At 38.8% G+C, this 15,734-nt stretch overlaps 1 protein-coding gene across 4 annotated transcripts in view; it reads right to left on the reverse strand.

Moving 5' to 3' along the window:
* Window positions 1-15,734, reverse strand: part of CENPJ (centromere protein J) — a 63,586-nt gene that overhangs the window by 3,516 nt on the left and 44,336 nt on the right. For all 4 annotated transcript variants that reach the window (XM_047722829.1, XM_047722832.1, XM_047722831.1 and 1 more), the window contains 5 exons: window positions 5,428-5,492; window positions 4,833-4,952; window positions 881-1,021; window positions 717-801; window positions 475-595 (listed from right to left, as the gene is read on the reverse strand). In XM_047722829.1, the coding sequence (XP_047578785.1) occupies window positions 475-595; window positions 717-801; window positions 881-1,021; window positions 4,833-4,952; window positions 5,428-5,492 (532 nt within the window). The remainder of the gene's footprint in view (window positions 1-474; window positions 596-716; window positions 802-880; window positions 1,022-4,832; window positions 4,953-5,427; window positions 5,493-15,734) is intronic.

The following is a 15,734-nucleotide window of genomic DNA, read 5'->3' on the forward strand; positions in this document are numbered from 1 at the left end:
TTTTAAAGATTTTATTTATTCGAGAGAGCATGAGCAGAGGTGAGGGGCAGAGGGAAAGGAAGAAGGAGACTCCCCCCCGAGCATGGAGCTCCATGTGGGGCTCTGTCCCAGGACCCTGGGATCATGACCTGAGCCAAAGGCAGATACTTAACCACATGAGCCACCCAGGCACACCACCAAATTCATTTCTGTACAAATACTTGCCATTCCCCTTTTGTGAAGTGCTATACGGATTTCCTTTAAGTTTCTGGGTTATAGACTATATATTAGAACCTATATGTCTCTAGTTCTAAACTCCAAAATGCTGAACAGAAAAGAATATGCTATGAGTATGCTCTCAAAGTGTGTATCTGTACTCACTGCTAAACTTACTGAAATTCTGAATGACATAGATGTTTTAAGATTTTAAAAATTCACTTGGAAATAGAAGTTGAAATTTGGCAAATCTAGAAGCAAATTTAACAGAAATCATACCTTTGTACTCTTACAATTGTACCATCTGGAAAAATGCTTTCTTCTTGTCCATCAGGAAATAGGTTTTTGATAGTCTGGTCAGGAAATGTGATTTCTTTTCTCCCATCTGGGAAATGTTTTTCTGTTTTAAAAAGTATTTACTGTAAATATTTACTTATAAGTAATTAATACTTATTTACTATAAGTATTTAATTTTAAAGAAAGGAAAGAGTTAACTAGAAGAGGGCAGAGCAAGTTTTTACCTATTTGTCCACTTGAGAAATGTAAGATTTCTAGTCCTTCTGGATAAGTAGTGTGAGTGGTCTGGGCAGATGCATAGTAATAGATCTGTAAAGACACAAAGTCAGTATGTGTTTTCTCTAGAGATGTTTAAGCCATGGAGAAAAACATTCCTAGGGAAACTTACCACTCTCTCATCTGGCATGACCTGTTTCACATCACCATTAAAGAAAGTGACAGTGACAGTCTTTCCATCTGCACCCACTTCTTTTCGAGTTCCATTTGGAAACAATATAACATGGCACCCATTCTTGTAAACCTTTTCTACCTACAAAAAAAAAAAAAAACAACAAGATTATCAATAGATTTCCCCCGGACACATGACAAAAATATCCCTAATTCTCTTCCAAACTGCCTTTGAAATCTTTCATAATAAAAGGCAAAAACATCATCTCAAAAACATTGTCTCTGAGTATCAACAATTCACCATTCTTCTGTTACCTATTCTCCCAAAACTCATTTTTTGCTGAGTTTTCTTTTTTTAAGTATAGTTGATACACATTAGTTTCAGGTGTACAACATAGTGATTTTACAAATCTCTGTTGTGCTGTGCTCACCGCAAGTGTAGCTTTCCCATCTGTCACCAGATAATGCTATTATGGTATCATCGACCACATTCCCTATGCTGTTCCTTTCATCCCCATGACTTACTCATTCCATAACTAGAAACCTATATCTCCCACTCACTTTGACCCATTTTGTCCATACCCCCAACCTCCTCCCACTGGTAACCATAAGTTTGTTCTCTGTATGTATAGGTCTGATTCTGCTTTGGTTTACTCATTTGATTTTTTTAGATTCCACATGTGAGTGAAATCATATGGTAACTTAGTCGGACTTATTTCCCTTAGCATAATACCATCTAGGTACATCGTGTTGTAGCAAACAGCAAGATCTCATCTTTTCTTATGGCTATGTAATATTCCACTTTATGTGTGTGTCTGTGTGTATATATACACCTTATCTTCCTTATCCATTTGTCTATCAATGTACACTTAGGTTGCTTCCATACCTTGACTATTGTAAATAATGTTGCAATAAACATAAGGGCACATATATCTTTCTGAATTATTGTTTTTGCTTCCTTTGGCAAATAGTAGTAGAATAATTGAATCATGGTATTTTTATTTTACTTTTTTTTTTCTATTTTAACTTTCTGAGGAACCTCTGTACTGTCTTCCACAGTGGCTGCACCAGTTTGCATTCCCATCAACAGTATACAAGGGTTCCTTTTCTCCCCCATTCTAACACTTGTTATTTGTCTTTTCGACTATTAGCCATTCTGACAGGTGTGACACGGTAGCTTATTGTGGCTTTGATTTGCATTTTCCTGATTAGGGATGTTGAAATTTTCATGTGTCTGTTGGTCATCTGTATATCTTCTTTGGAAAAATGTCTGTTCAGATCCTCTGCCCATTTCTTAATTGGATTATTTTTGGGGGGTTGAGTTGTGTAGTTCTTCATATATTTTGGATACTGATCCCTTATATATGTCATTTGCAAATATCTTCTCCCGTTCAGAGTTGCCTTTTTTATTGATGGTTTCCTTTGCTATGTGCAAAAGCTTTTTATTTGGGTGTAGTCCCAATAGTTTTACTTTTGTTTCTCTTGTCTTAGGACACCTATCTTGAAAAACGTTGCTATAGCTAATGTCAAAGAGGTTACTGCCTGTGCTCTCTTGTAGTATTTTTATAGTTTCAGGTCTCACATTTAGGTTTTTAATGCCTTTTGAGTTTGTTTTTGTGTATAGTATAAGAAAGTGATCCAGTTTCATCTTTTGCATGTAACTGTCCAGTTTTCCTAACACCATTTATTAAAGAGACTGTCTTTTTCCCATTGTATTTCTTGCTTCCTTTGCCATAGATTAACTGACCATAAGAGCATGGGTTTAGGGACACTTGGATGGCTCAGTTGGTTAGGTGTCTACCTTTGGCTCGGATCATGGTCCCAGGTGCTGGGCTGGGATCAAGCCCTATATCGGGCTCTCTGCTTGGTAGAAAGCCCACTTTCCCTCTACTGCTCCCCTGCTTGTGCTCGCTTGCTCTCTCTGTGTCAAATAAATAGATAAAATCTTTAAAATAAAACAACAAAAACCTGTCCTCTTTAAAACAAAAAACAAAAAAACAGGTCTCTCTATTCTGTCCCATTGATCTGTATGTCTATTTTTGTATCAGTACCATACTGTTCCATTACTACAGCTTTGTAATACAACTAGAAGTCTGGGATTCTTTCTTCTTATTGCTTTTGGTATTCAGGGTTTTTTTTATTTCATGCGTATTTTAGTATTATTCTAGTTTTGTGAAAAATGCTGTTGCCATTTTGATAGGGATTGCACTGAATCTGTAGATAGTTTTGGGTAGTGGACATTGTAACAATATTCATTTTTCCAATCCATGAGCATGGAGTATCTTTCTATTTGATTCTATCACCTTCAATTTCTTTTCTGCTGAGTTTTGTTTTTTTTTTTAAAAGCAAACTACAGATATCACATGTAAAACACTTCAATTGATTTAAGGATAGGTTTTAATATAACCAAATCATTACTGTCCCTACAAACTGTTATTCGTTCATCATATTTTAACTTCCATGTTGTTTCCCCTATATTCACAAAATAGACTTTTTACAGTTTATTTGAATCAGGATCAAAATATGGTCCACACATAACACTTGATGACATGTCTCTTAAATCTCAACCTTTAACATTCCCCTCCCTGCCCCTTTTATAATGATGATTACTTATTGAAAGAACTGGGTCACTGAACATGTAAAATTTCCCAGATTCTGGAGCTGGTTGACTGCTTTCGAATCATGGTGTCATTCAACATGTTCTTGTATGCCCTATACTTCCTGGGAAAAAACTAGTAGTTACATCTAGAGGTATGAATAAAGTCTAGTTGAATTATTCTAACAAGAATACTTTCTGCGAACTGCTGAGAGCTTCTTATGTCTACATATTCAGAAGTTCAGTATGTGACTGTCCTCATGACTGTAAGACCAACGGGGTCACATCAGTTAGATCTGCCATGAAGCCCCAACAACCTCTCATCTAGGAGTTCAGTGCTTCTCATGACAGCTGCTTAGATCCCTTATTTCATCAGAGACTGCACAGTGATGATTCTCAAATTTTCTCATTCCTTTCCCATTTATCAGCAGAATTTTCAAAAAGAAAACCTTTTCCCACCAACAATCTGTTACATGAAAGCAGGATTTGTACAGGAAAAGTCTATAACTACTTCCTTCGACTACTGTTCTTTTGTCCTTCCCTTACTCCTCAAGACTAGTAGTGAGACTAGCAGTGAACTTTGGCCTTAAAATTTCAATTAAAATAGGTCAAATTAGGGTATTTGGAAAAATAGATTTTCTATAAACCTGAAGGAAAATTACTTCATCCCCTCCTTGCTAACAAACCTGTTTATGGCCCTTCCCTTTTCAGTCTTTCTTTTAGCTGGAACACCCAGCCAGGCAGTATCCTGCACAAAAATTTCCTAAACAGGGGCGCCTGGGTGGCTCAGTGGGTTAAGCCGCTGCCTTCGGCTCAGGTCATGATCCCAGGTCCTGGGTTCGAGCCCCACATCGGGCTTTCTGCTCAGCAGGGAGCCTGCTTCCTCCTCTCTCTCTGCCTGCCTCTCTGCCTGCTTGTGATTTCTCTCCGTCAAATAAATAAATAAAATCTTAAAAAAAAAAAAAAAAAAATTTCCTAAACACAAAAATAAAACTGTGTAGCTGGAGGTGGACAGAAAGACTGCAGGAAGGGTAAACTTTGAAAGGAGACTTTTAAAAAGTACCAAGGATGACACTTTTTAGCTATGTTCAGAGGAAGAACAGTGTTTAAACAAAGGAAGCATATTCCTTCTTTTGCTTCTTTTGTATCTCTAAAAATGGCAACTAAATGCATGTGTGTGTGTCAGGCATTTTTAGAGGAGTCCAGAGGCTCAAACTAAGGTCACACTCCAAGGAACTACAGTTCTTAAGTGTCCTCAACAGTCTTAAAGACCAATTAACGTAGAATCTAAGTGTTCCAACTCTACTTTAACCTATATTTCTTACAGTATTCATTATTTTTTTAAAAAATTTTTAACCTTTCCATCAGGATGACTGATTTCTCCCTGAATTTCTTCTTTTTCCTCTTTTTTGTTGTCCTTTTTACATGCAGAATCTGGGAAGTCCACTGGTTCGGGAGGCTCCCTGGGTGAGGCAGTCTGTAAGGACAAGATGTTCTCTTTTCATCTGTCCTAAAGGACATGTTAATCACATTTCAAGCAGCTAAAACTCATATTTATTTCCATACGCCAGGTTCGACTATTATAGGATTCAATGACTAGCATTTGGTGTTCTATAAAAAACATTCACAATGTTAAGTAAAAAACATCCTTTATAGGCACACCTCCGTGTGTCAGTCAGTTAAGCATCCGACTCTTGGTTCCAGCTCAGGTCATGATCTCCGGATCGTGAGATCAAGCTCCAAGTCAGGCTCCACATGACGCACAGAGTCAGTGTGTCACTGAGATTCAATCTCTCCCTCTCCTTATGCCCCTCCCCCTCACACCTCTCAAATAAATGAATAAAATCTTTTTTAAAATCCTCCTTTATAAATGGTTTAGAAACTTAAATAACTAAGCAATTTCAAGCCTGAGTGATCTATGCTTAAATATATAAAAATATAAAGATATTTACTTGTCCCTTATCCGAACTGCCTAAATCACGAGGAGGCACAGGCTTGGATCTTCGAGATAGATTGCCTGTTAGAATATAATTGTCAAGAGTTAATTTTAAGATTTAATTGAAAGTTTTAAATTTACTTAGTATTATGGCCAAACATTTCCTTAGTTCATATCCCCTTAAGAACTACTGTCCTTTACCCATTAAGTAAGGAATTCTTAATATTTTTCTTTACCAATTTGTAGGAGTTTATTATATGAGTTTCAGATATTTACTAGGCACTTAAATCTGTGTGACAAAGAAAGACAAAGACAATATCTATTTTTGAGAGTTTACAATCTAGAGGAAGAGACAGTTGTTCAACTAACCTAAAAGATGAACCCAAAGTTATTTTGGAAATAATCACAAGGACTTTAATTAGAGGCTTAACAAAATAACTGGGTATTTCATTAAAATCTAGACCTAACTGCTGTGGTCTAAACTTTTTAGATTGACTAGCAATAATAATGTATTAATAATACAGTATATTCTTAATACATTATTATAAAATAAGCATACACACAAATCAACAACAAATTAAGGTGTATGTTAAAAAATACATTGAAGTTCTAATATTTTCTTCCTATATACCAATAGTCATATTATGAACATTCCTGATTTGAAAGTTTTCAAGCATGTGCCACTGGATACTACATGGAGAACACGTAGAGAAGAAGAAGAAAAGCAGAGTCCATTCAGGAGGTTGGCAGGCATCTGAGGCGGCTTGTTTGGCACCCAGTGAGAAAGAAAGTTTTAACTGCACTTTGTTAGATCACTGATAGGTTTGATGGGTCCCAAAGAGCCAAGTTATCAGCAGTTTCATATGGTTCAACCTACTTAATTGACTCAGAAAATATCAACACCAGGAGGTTTAGTTTAGAAATCCCTGGGAGTGTTTTGGCTTGGCCAATTAGGTGGACAGGAGACAGGTTCTGGGGATGAAACGAGTGTTCTGTTTTGATATAATAAAGGACGAACTGCCTCCACCTCCCAGGTGCAAAGTAAGCTCTAGAAGGGACTAATATCCCCATTTTACAGGTGAGGAATCCAAGGCTAAGGTTAAATAACATGCCAGAGTAGTCAACTAATAAGGGAAACCAGATTCAATCCCAACAAGCTTAATTCTCTCAAGCTGTTCATGAGCAATAACTTGAAGCCTCTAAGCTAAACACCCACTGGGAAGTCCAGGAAAAGTGAGCAGTATGGAGCTCTGACTCCTATGGCTGTGTTTACCATTCTGAGCACTGTACAAACATACCTTATAAATTACATATAAATTTAAGAAAGATTAAATAGCTATAGATATTAGGAATAGCTATAGATAATAAAACTATAGATAATATAGCTTTAGGAATAGCTATAGATAATCAGAAGGATATGTTTATGACTTCAAGATAGGGAAGACTTAAGAGGCACTACCTATAAAGGAAAAAAACTAAAATTCAACAGTGAGTAAGAATTTGAGGAATTTTGGGAACTTTAAGGTACTATCAAGCATCACAGCAGCATAAGTCATTCCTTTTTTCCTCCCCATTTTAAACAACTTATTAGACCTCCATAACTGAATAAAAGTGCCTCAGCACCTTATGCCAACAGATCTAGGAGGATTCTTGCCCACCTGTGCATCCAAAAATAAGACCTCAGTTAGGGATGTAGATCCAGGAGTTGGTGAACCTACCTCACTCCCACTCACCACAACTGGAAAAGAAACCCAGAGAGCCATAAACATTGGCAGATACCCAAAGGCAAGAGAGAAAATGTAGAAGTCTAGTCTGCCTGAGGGGAGATTCTAGCATACCACTGGAACAGGCCAGAGATGAGTTTAGACACAGAGGGAAGAACTTGCCAGAGCTGCTCCCCTCCCCAGGGTGACACTGCACAGCTAAGTTGTTTGGCAGTGGCAGTCACAACCTTCCCAAAGAAGCGGTAGAAAGCAAAAGCAATGAGTGACTGCCCAGCTAGCTCAGTTATGTGGGTTGTGCCTACAGAAAACTCTACCTCTAGGCAGTACCCAGATTTCTGAGGAAGGATCCCCGTGACTTGGGGAAGGAACGAGAAAGGGAAGGAAGCATACTAGAATATCAAAGAGCATTAAAGGAACGTGGTCCCTGCTGTCTGCTTCAGCACTTCAATAGGAAGTCCACCCACAGGACTCTGGTAGAACCCCACTCGAGGATCTTCCCTCAGGCCCAAGGGTACCCTCAAAGTGCAAGTGCTAACCCACACCTCTCCAACTCTGCTGCCAGCTCCTTGTGTGTCCTCCCAACTACATCAAGAAAGCAAGATCTGGTAGGTAGGGAGCATGCTCAGAAAATAGGCCACAGTTGGTGGGCAGGGTTACAAATTTGAGCTATCATACCACCTTCTGGAATACGGAAGAAAGGTTTCCAATAGCCAGCCTGGTGAACTGTAAAAACCAAAGAACTCATAAAAACTAAGGAGGATCTGCTATTTCAAATGTGAAAGCAGAAGTCCATAGCTATAAACAGTATTAAAAAATCAAGGAGGGGCACCTGGGTGGCTCAGTGGTTAAAGCCTCTGCCTTTAGCTCAGGTCATGATCTCAGGGTCCTGGGATCGAGCCCCACATCAGGCTCTCTGCTCACAGCAGGGAGCCTGCCTCCTCCTCCTCTCTCTCTCTGCCTGCCTCTCTGCCTACTCATGATCCGTCAAATTAAAAAAAAAAAAAAATCAAGGAAGGGGGCGCCTGGGTGGCTCAGTGGGTTAAAGCCTCTGCCTTTGGCTCAGGTCATGATCCCAGGGTCCTGGGATCGAGCCCCGCATTGGGCTCATTGCTCGGCAGGGGGCCTGCTTCCCCCTCTCTCTCTGCCTGCCTCTCTGCCTGCTTGTGATCTCTGTCAAATAAATGGATAAAACCTTAAAAAAAAAATCAGGGAAAAATGGCATCACAAAAAGAAAATAATAATTCTCTAGCAACCAAACTCAAAGGCATGAAATACTGCAATCTAACTGATAAAGAACTCAAAATTGTTTTTTATGAAAAAATTCACCAAGTTACAAGAAAACCCAAGATAATTCCATGAAATCAGGAATAAATTAATAAACAGGAGTTCTTTATAAGAGACTAAAATTATAAAAAAGAGCCAAATTCTGTAGGGGAAGAATTCAATGAATGAGATGAAGAATGCAACAGAGAGCATCCTTAGCAGACCAGACCACATGGAAGAAAAAAGTGACTTGGAGAACAGGAATACAGAAATAATATAGTTAGAAGAGAAGCAGGAACTGAGATTTTAAAAGAGTGAAGAATACCAACAAGAGCTATGAGATTCCATCAGAAAGGCAAATACTTGAAGAACTGGGGTTCCAGAAGAGAAGGAGAAGGGAGCAGACAGTTTATTTAAAGAAATCACAGCTGAGAACTCCCAAACCTGAGGAAGGATTTGAACAAACAAGTCCATGAAACTAATGGGATACCCTATTATCTCCATGTGAGAAGATCTTCTCTAAGATCAAAAATTAATCATAAAGAATCTTAAAGGGGTGTCTGGTGTCTCAGTCAGTTAAGTGTCTGCCTTTGGCTCAGGTCCCTCAGGTCATGATCCAGAGTTGTGGGATCAGGCCCTGTGTTGGGCTCCCTGCTCAGAGGGGAGTCTGCTTCTCCCTCTCCCCCGCCCCTCCCCCTGCTCATGCATACTCTCGCTGTATAATACATAAAATCTTAAAAAAAAGGAGAGGGGACCAGAAAGACAGCCAGAAAAAAAAAAAAAGTAACCTACAAAAAAGTAAATGAAACAAAAAGCCAAAAACCCATAGGACTAGCTGGATTTCTCAGCAGAAACTCTACAGGCCAGGAGATAGTGGAATGACCTATTCAAAGTGATAAATACAAAAATTGCCAGCCAGAAATATTTTTATCTAGTAATCCTTCAGATATGAAGAAGAAATAAAGGCTTTCTCAGATAAACAAAAGCAGAGAAGTTAATCATCCTGCCTTGCAAGAAATGCTGAAACAAAAAGAGGCTAATCAGCAACATGAAAACGCACAAAAGCACACAACACAATGGTAAAGATGAAAATTTATAACGAATATAGAAACTCCATTCTACAATAGGATGCTGTATTAAACACAACTACAGTATAAAGGTTAAAGGAAAAAAACATTAAAATAACTATCACTCATGGTAAAAAGCTGAAAGCTTTTCCTCCGGGATTAGAACAAGGCAAAGAGGCCACTCTTGCATTTTATTTGACATAAAATTGGAAGTCCTAGCCACAGCCATTAGGCAAGAAAAAGAAATAAAAGGCATCAAATTGGATAGGAAAGTGGTCACTATTTGCAAATGATATGAGACTAATTTAGTACACCCTAAAGACTCAACCAAAAAAAAAAAAAAAAAAAAACTGTAAGAATAAATGAATTCAGTAATACATAGGATAGAAAATTAACATAAAGGAACAACTTGAGGGCAACTGTGTAGCTCAGTTGGTTGTGACCAACCATTGATTTCAGCTCAGGTCATGCTCCCAGGGTTGTGGGATGATGCCCCGAGTTGGGCTCCTCACTGAGCATGGAGTCTGCTTAACAGTCTTTCTCCTGCTTCCTTACCCCTTGCCATGCCCCTGCTTGTGCTCTCTCTCTAAAAAACAAAACCAGCTGAGTTTCTATACACTAATAACAAACTAACAGAAAGAGAAATTAAGAAAAAAATCCCATTTATAATTACATCAACAAGAATGAAATATCTGGAAATAAATTTAACCAAGGAGGTGAAAGACCTGTACCTGAAAACTATAAGACAGTGATAAAAGAAACTAAAAATGACATAAATATGTGTGTGCTGATGGGAAAAATTAAATACACACTGTGCACATGAGAAGAATTAAAATGTCCATAATACCCAAAGCAATCTACAGATTTAGTGCAATCCCCGTCAAAATACCAATGACAGTGTTCACTCAATTAGAACAAAGAATCCTAAAATTTGTATGGAACCACAAAGGACCCCCAAAAGCCAAAGCAATCCTGAGAAAAAAGAACAAAGCTAGAGGCATTATAATTCCTGATTTCAAACTATACTGTAATATAGTAATTAAAACATATGGTAGTGGCATAAAAATAGTACTGGCATAGACCCATGGAACAGAACAGAAAGCCCAGAATTAAATCCTCACATGTATGATCAATTAATATTCAACAAAGGAGCCAAGAATATTCAACAAGGAAAGGATAGTCTCTCCAATAAATGATGCTGTGAAAACTGAACACATGCAGAAAAACGAAATTGGATCTCTATTTTTGACTAAAGACTTTCATAAAAAACCTGATACCATAGAAATTCTAGAAGAAAACAGAGAGAAGGAGCTCCTAGACACTGGTCTTGGCAATACTTTCTTTTTTTTTTTTTATTTTATTTATTTATTTGACAGAGATTACCAGTAGGCAGAGAGGCAGGCAGAGAGAGAGAGGAGGAAGCAGGCTCCCTGTCGAGCAGAGAGCCTGATGCGGGGCTCAATCCCAACACCCTGGGATCATGACCTGAGCCGAAGGCAGAGGCTTCAACCCACTGAGCCACCCAGGCGCCCCAGCAATACTTTCTTTATTCCAAAAGCACAAGCAACAAAAGCAAAAATCAAAAACTTCTATAAAACAAAAGCAACAATCAACAAAATGAAAAGGTAACCTAAATGGGAAAACTTTTGCAGACCATATATCAGATAAGGAATTAATGTCCAACATACAGAAAGAACTCTTATAACTCAGTAACAAAAACAAAACAAAACAAAACAAAAAACTATGATTGAAAAATGGGCAAAGGGACTTAATAGACCTTTTCCAAAGAAGACATCCAAATGGCCAACAGTACATGAAAAGATGCTCAACATCACTAAGCATCCAGGAAATGCAAATCAAAACCACAAGATATCACTCACACTGTCAGAAAGGCTGTCATCAAGAAAACCTGAGACATGGGAGGAAGCAAGCTGGCTGAGGAGTAATAGACTGAAATATCATTAGGTCTCGGGAGTTCAGCTAGATAGTTATCAAACCATTCTGAACACCTACAAACTCAACAGGAGATAGAAGAGAAGAAGAGCAGCAATTCTAGGAACATAAAATCGACCACTTTCTGGAAGGCAGGATGTGTGGAGAAGTGAATCCGAAGCAACGGGAAGATAGACTATGGGGGAGGGGCTGGCTCCGGGCAAACAGTGGAGCAGCAGAGCACAAAAGCAGAACTTTTAGAAACCTGCTCCATTGAGGGACATCGCTCCAGAGGCTAAGCAGGGGTGGAGCCCTCACAGGGACAGTGTGGTCCCAGGACCCGCAGGGTCAAAGACAGACCGGCGATGTCGGAGTGCAGCAGAGCTGCCAGGTATCAGAGAGGGGAAGCTGGCTACAGAGACGGAGCCAAGGAGTGAGTTCTCAGCTCAAGGTGACCTTAAACCGTGATCCAAGGCACAGTCGGGCCACTGCTCGTGGAGTTGCAGATCGGAGAGACCCCCTCCTTCCTCCTCCGGGAGGAGCGGTGAGGGAGTACATGGCAGGAATCTGCTGGATTTGGAGACTCCAAATGGGGCCGTGGTCACAGATAGAAATAATCGGTCACAGTCCAGGTGAGCATGGAGTGCAACCAGAGACCAGGGAGATGGGAGGGATTGACTGCTTTTCTCTGAGGGTGCACTGAGGAGTGGGGGCCCAAGCTCTCCTCCCCTCAGGGCTGGAGATTGGGAGGCCGCCATTTTCATTCCCATCCTCCAAAGCTCTACAGAAAGCGTTCAGGGAACAAAAGCTACCAAGAGTGAACTCGAACAGACTACTTAGCCTGACCCCTGGCAAGGGCGCTGCAATTCCACCTCTGGCAAAGACATTTTAGAATCACTGAAACAGACCCCTCCCCCAGAATATCAGCAAGAACATCCAGCCAAGACCAAGTTCACCAATCAATGAGAGTTGCAGAAATTCAGAGCTAGGGGAAAGCAATGCTTAGAATTCATTGCTCTCCTCCCATGATCCTTTAGTCTTGCAAAGTTAAATTTTTTTAAATTTTTTTCTTATTCTGTTTTTTTAACTGTTTCTCTGTCCCCTATATCGATTTTTAACTATTTTATCTTAACAATACCTTTTTTAAAAAAAAATCTTTAAATTTTCATTGTTATAGTCATATTTTATCCCTTCATGTATTTAATCTTATTTTTTGAATACATATAGGCTTTTTTTCTTTAAAATTTTGGGATGCAACTTCTTCTAATATATCAAAATATACCCTAAATCTAGCACATGGCTTTCTAGTCCCCAGCCTGATCACATTCTCTCTTCTTTTTTTCTTTTTCCAACAAACTTATCTTATCAATTCCTCTTTTATAATCTTTTTTTTAAAAGATTTTATTTATTTATTTGACAGAGAGAGAAATATCACAAGTAGGCAGGGAGGCAGGCAGAGAGAGAGAGGGAAGCAGGCTCCCTACTGAGCAGAGAGCCCGATGCAGGGCTCGATCCCAAAACCCTGACATCATGACCTGAGCTGAAGGCAGAGACTTAACCTACTGAGCCAACCAGGTGCCCCTAGAATCATTTTTAATTTCCATCTACACAGTCATATTCCATTCCTTGATCATGTTTGCCCTTATTTTTGTATATATATGTTTTTCTTTCTATAAAATTTTGGTAGGTAGTTTCTAGTAAGATACCAGAATACACCCAAAATCAAGTGGGTGGCTCTGTTCTATTCACCAGTATAATACATAAATATTTTTTATTTTTAATTTTTTAATTATTATTTTCCCCATTCCTTCTCCCCTCAGTTTCGGGTCTCTTCTGATTTGATTAGCTTTTATATTTCTAGGGGCTTTGCCATCCTTTTAGTATTTGATTCTCTCATTCATATATTCTTATCTGGAAAAAATGACAAGCCGGAAAAATTCACCACAAAAAAAAGAACAAGAGGCAGTGCCAACAGCTAGGGACTTAATCAATATGGACATTGGTAATATCTCAGAATTAAGAGTTCATGATGACAATTATTAAGGTAATAGCTGGACTCAAAAAAGGTATGAAAGATGTTAGAGAATCCATATCTGGAGAAATAAAAGAACTAAAATCTAACCAACTTGAAATCAAAATAGCTATTAATGAGGTGCAATAAAAAATGGAGGCTCTCACTGCTGGGATAAATGAGGCAGAAGAGAGAATTAGTGATATAGAAGACCAAGTGACAGAGAATAAAGAAGCTGAGCAAAAGAGAGACAAACAACTACTGGACCACGAGGGGCGAATTCGAGAGAGAAGTGATAGCATAAGACGAAACCATATTAGAATAATTGGGATCCCAGAGGAAGAAGAAAGAGGGGGGCTGAAGGTATATTGGAGATAATTATTGTAGAGAATTTCCCTCATATGGCAAAGGGAACAAGCATCAAAATCCAGGAGGCACAGAGATCCCTCATGAAAATCAATAAAAATAGGTCCACACCCCGTCATCTTATAGTAAAACTCACAAGTCTTAGTGACAAAGAGAAAATCCTGAAAGCATCCTGGGACAAGAAGTCTGTAACATACAATGGTAGAAATATTACACTGGCAGCAGACTTATCCACAGAGACCTGGCAGGCCAGAAAGAACTGGCATGATATATTCAGAGCACTAAATGAGAAAAATATGCAGCCAAGAATACTATATCCAGTCGGATGACATTGAAAATAGAAGGAGAGATTGAAAGCTTCCAGGACAAACAAAAACTAAAAGAATTTGCCAACATCAAACCAGCCATACAGGAAATATTGAAAGGGATCCTCTAAGCGAAGAGAGAGTCTAAAAGCAGTAGAGCAGAAAGGAACCGAGACAATATACAGTTAACAGTCACCTTACAGGCAATACAATGGCACTCAATTCATATCTTTCAGGAGTTATCTTGAACGTAAATGGGCTAAATGGCCCAATCAAAACACAAAGGGTATCAGAATGGATAAAAAACCAAAACCTATCGATATGCTGTCTACAAGAAACTCATTTCAGACCCAAGGACACCTCCGGATTTAAAGTGAGGTGGTGGAAAACAATTTCCCATGCTAATGGACATCAGAAAAAAGCTGGGGTGGAAACATATAAAGTAGATTTTAAGCCAAAGACTATAATAAGAGATGAGAAAGGACACTATATCATACTCAAAGGGTCTGTCCAACAAGAAGAGCTAACAATTTTAAATATCTATGCTCCTAACATGGGAGCAGCCAACTATATAGGCCAATTAATAACAAAATCAAAGAAACAGATCGACAATAATACAATAATAGTAGGGGACATTAACACCCCCCCTCACTGAAATGGACAGACCATCCACGCAAAAGATCAACAAGGAAATAAAGGCCTTAAATCACACACTGGACCAGATGGACATCACAGACATATTCAGAACATTCCATCCCAAAGCAACAGAATACACATTCTTCTCTAGTGCACATGGAACATTCTCCAGAATAGATCACATCCTGGGTCCTAAATCAGGTCTCAACCGGTATCAAAAGATTGGGATCATCCCCTGCATATTCTCAGACCACAATGCTCTGAAGCTAGAACTCAATCACAAGAGGAAATTTGGAAAGAACCCAAATACATGGAGACTAAACAGCATCCTTCTAAAGAATGAATGGGTCAACCAGGAAATTAAGAATTGAAAAAATTCACGGAAACAAATGATAATGAAAACACAACGGTTCAAAATCTGTGGAACACAGCAAAGGCAGTCCTGAGAGGAAAATATATAGGGATACAAGCCTTTCTCAAGAAACAAGAAAGGTCTCAAATACACAACCTAACCCTACACCTAAAGGAGCTGGAGAAAGAACAAGAAAGAAACCCTAAACCCAGCAGGAGAAGAGAAATCATAAAGATCAGAGCAGAAATCAATGAAATAGAAACCAAAAAAACAATAGAACAAATCAACAAAACCAGGAGCTTGTTCGGTGAATGAATTAATAAGATTGATAAACCCCTGGCCAGACTTCTCAAAAAGAAAAGAGAAAGGACCCAAATAAATAAAATCATGAATGAAAGAGGAGAGATCACAACCAACACCATAGAAATACAAACAATTTTAAGAACATATTATGAGCAACTATATGCCAGCAAATTTGACAATCTGGAAGGAATGGATGCATTCCTAGAGACATATAAACTACCAAAACCGGACCAGGAAGAAACAGAAAACCTGAACAGACCCATAACCAGTAAGGAGATTGAAGCAGTCATCAAAAATCTCCCAATAAACAAGAGCCCAGGGCCAGGTGGCTTCCCAGGGGAATTCTACCAAACATTTAAAGAAT

Source organism: Lutra lutra, chromosome 3 (genome assembly GCF_902655055.1).
Source record: "Lutra lutra chromosome 3, mLutLut1.2, whole genome shotgun sequence".
NCBI classification, from domain to species: Eukaryota; Metazoa; Chordata; class Mammalia; order Carnivora; family Mustelidae; genus Lutra; species Lutra lutra.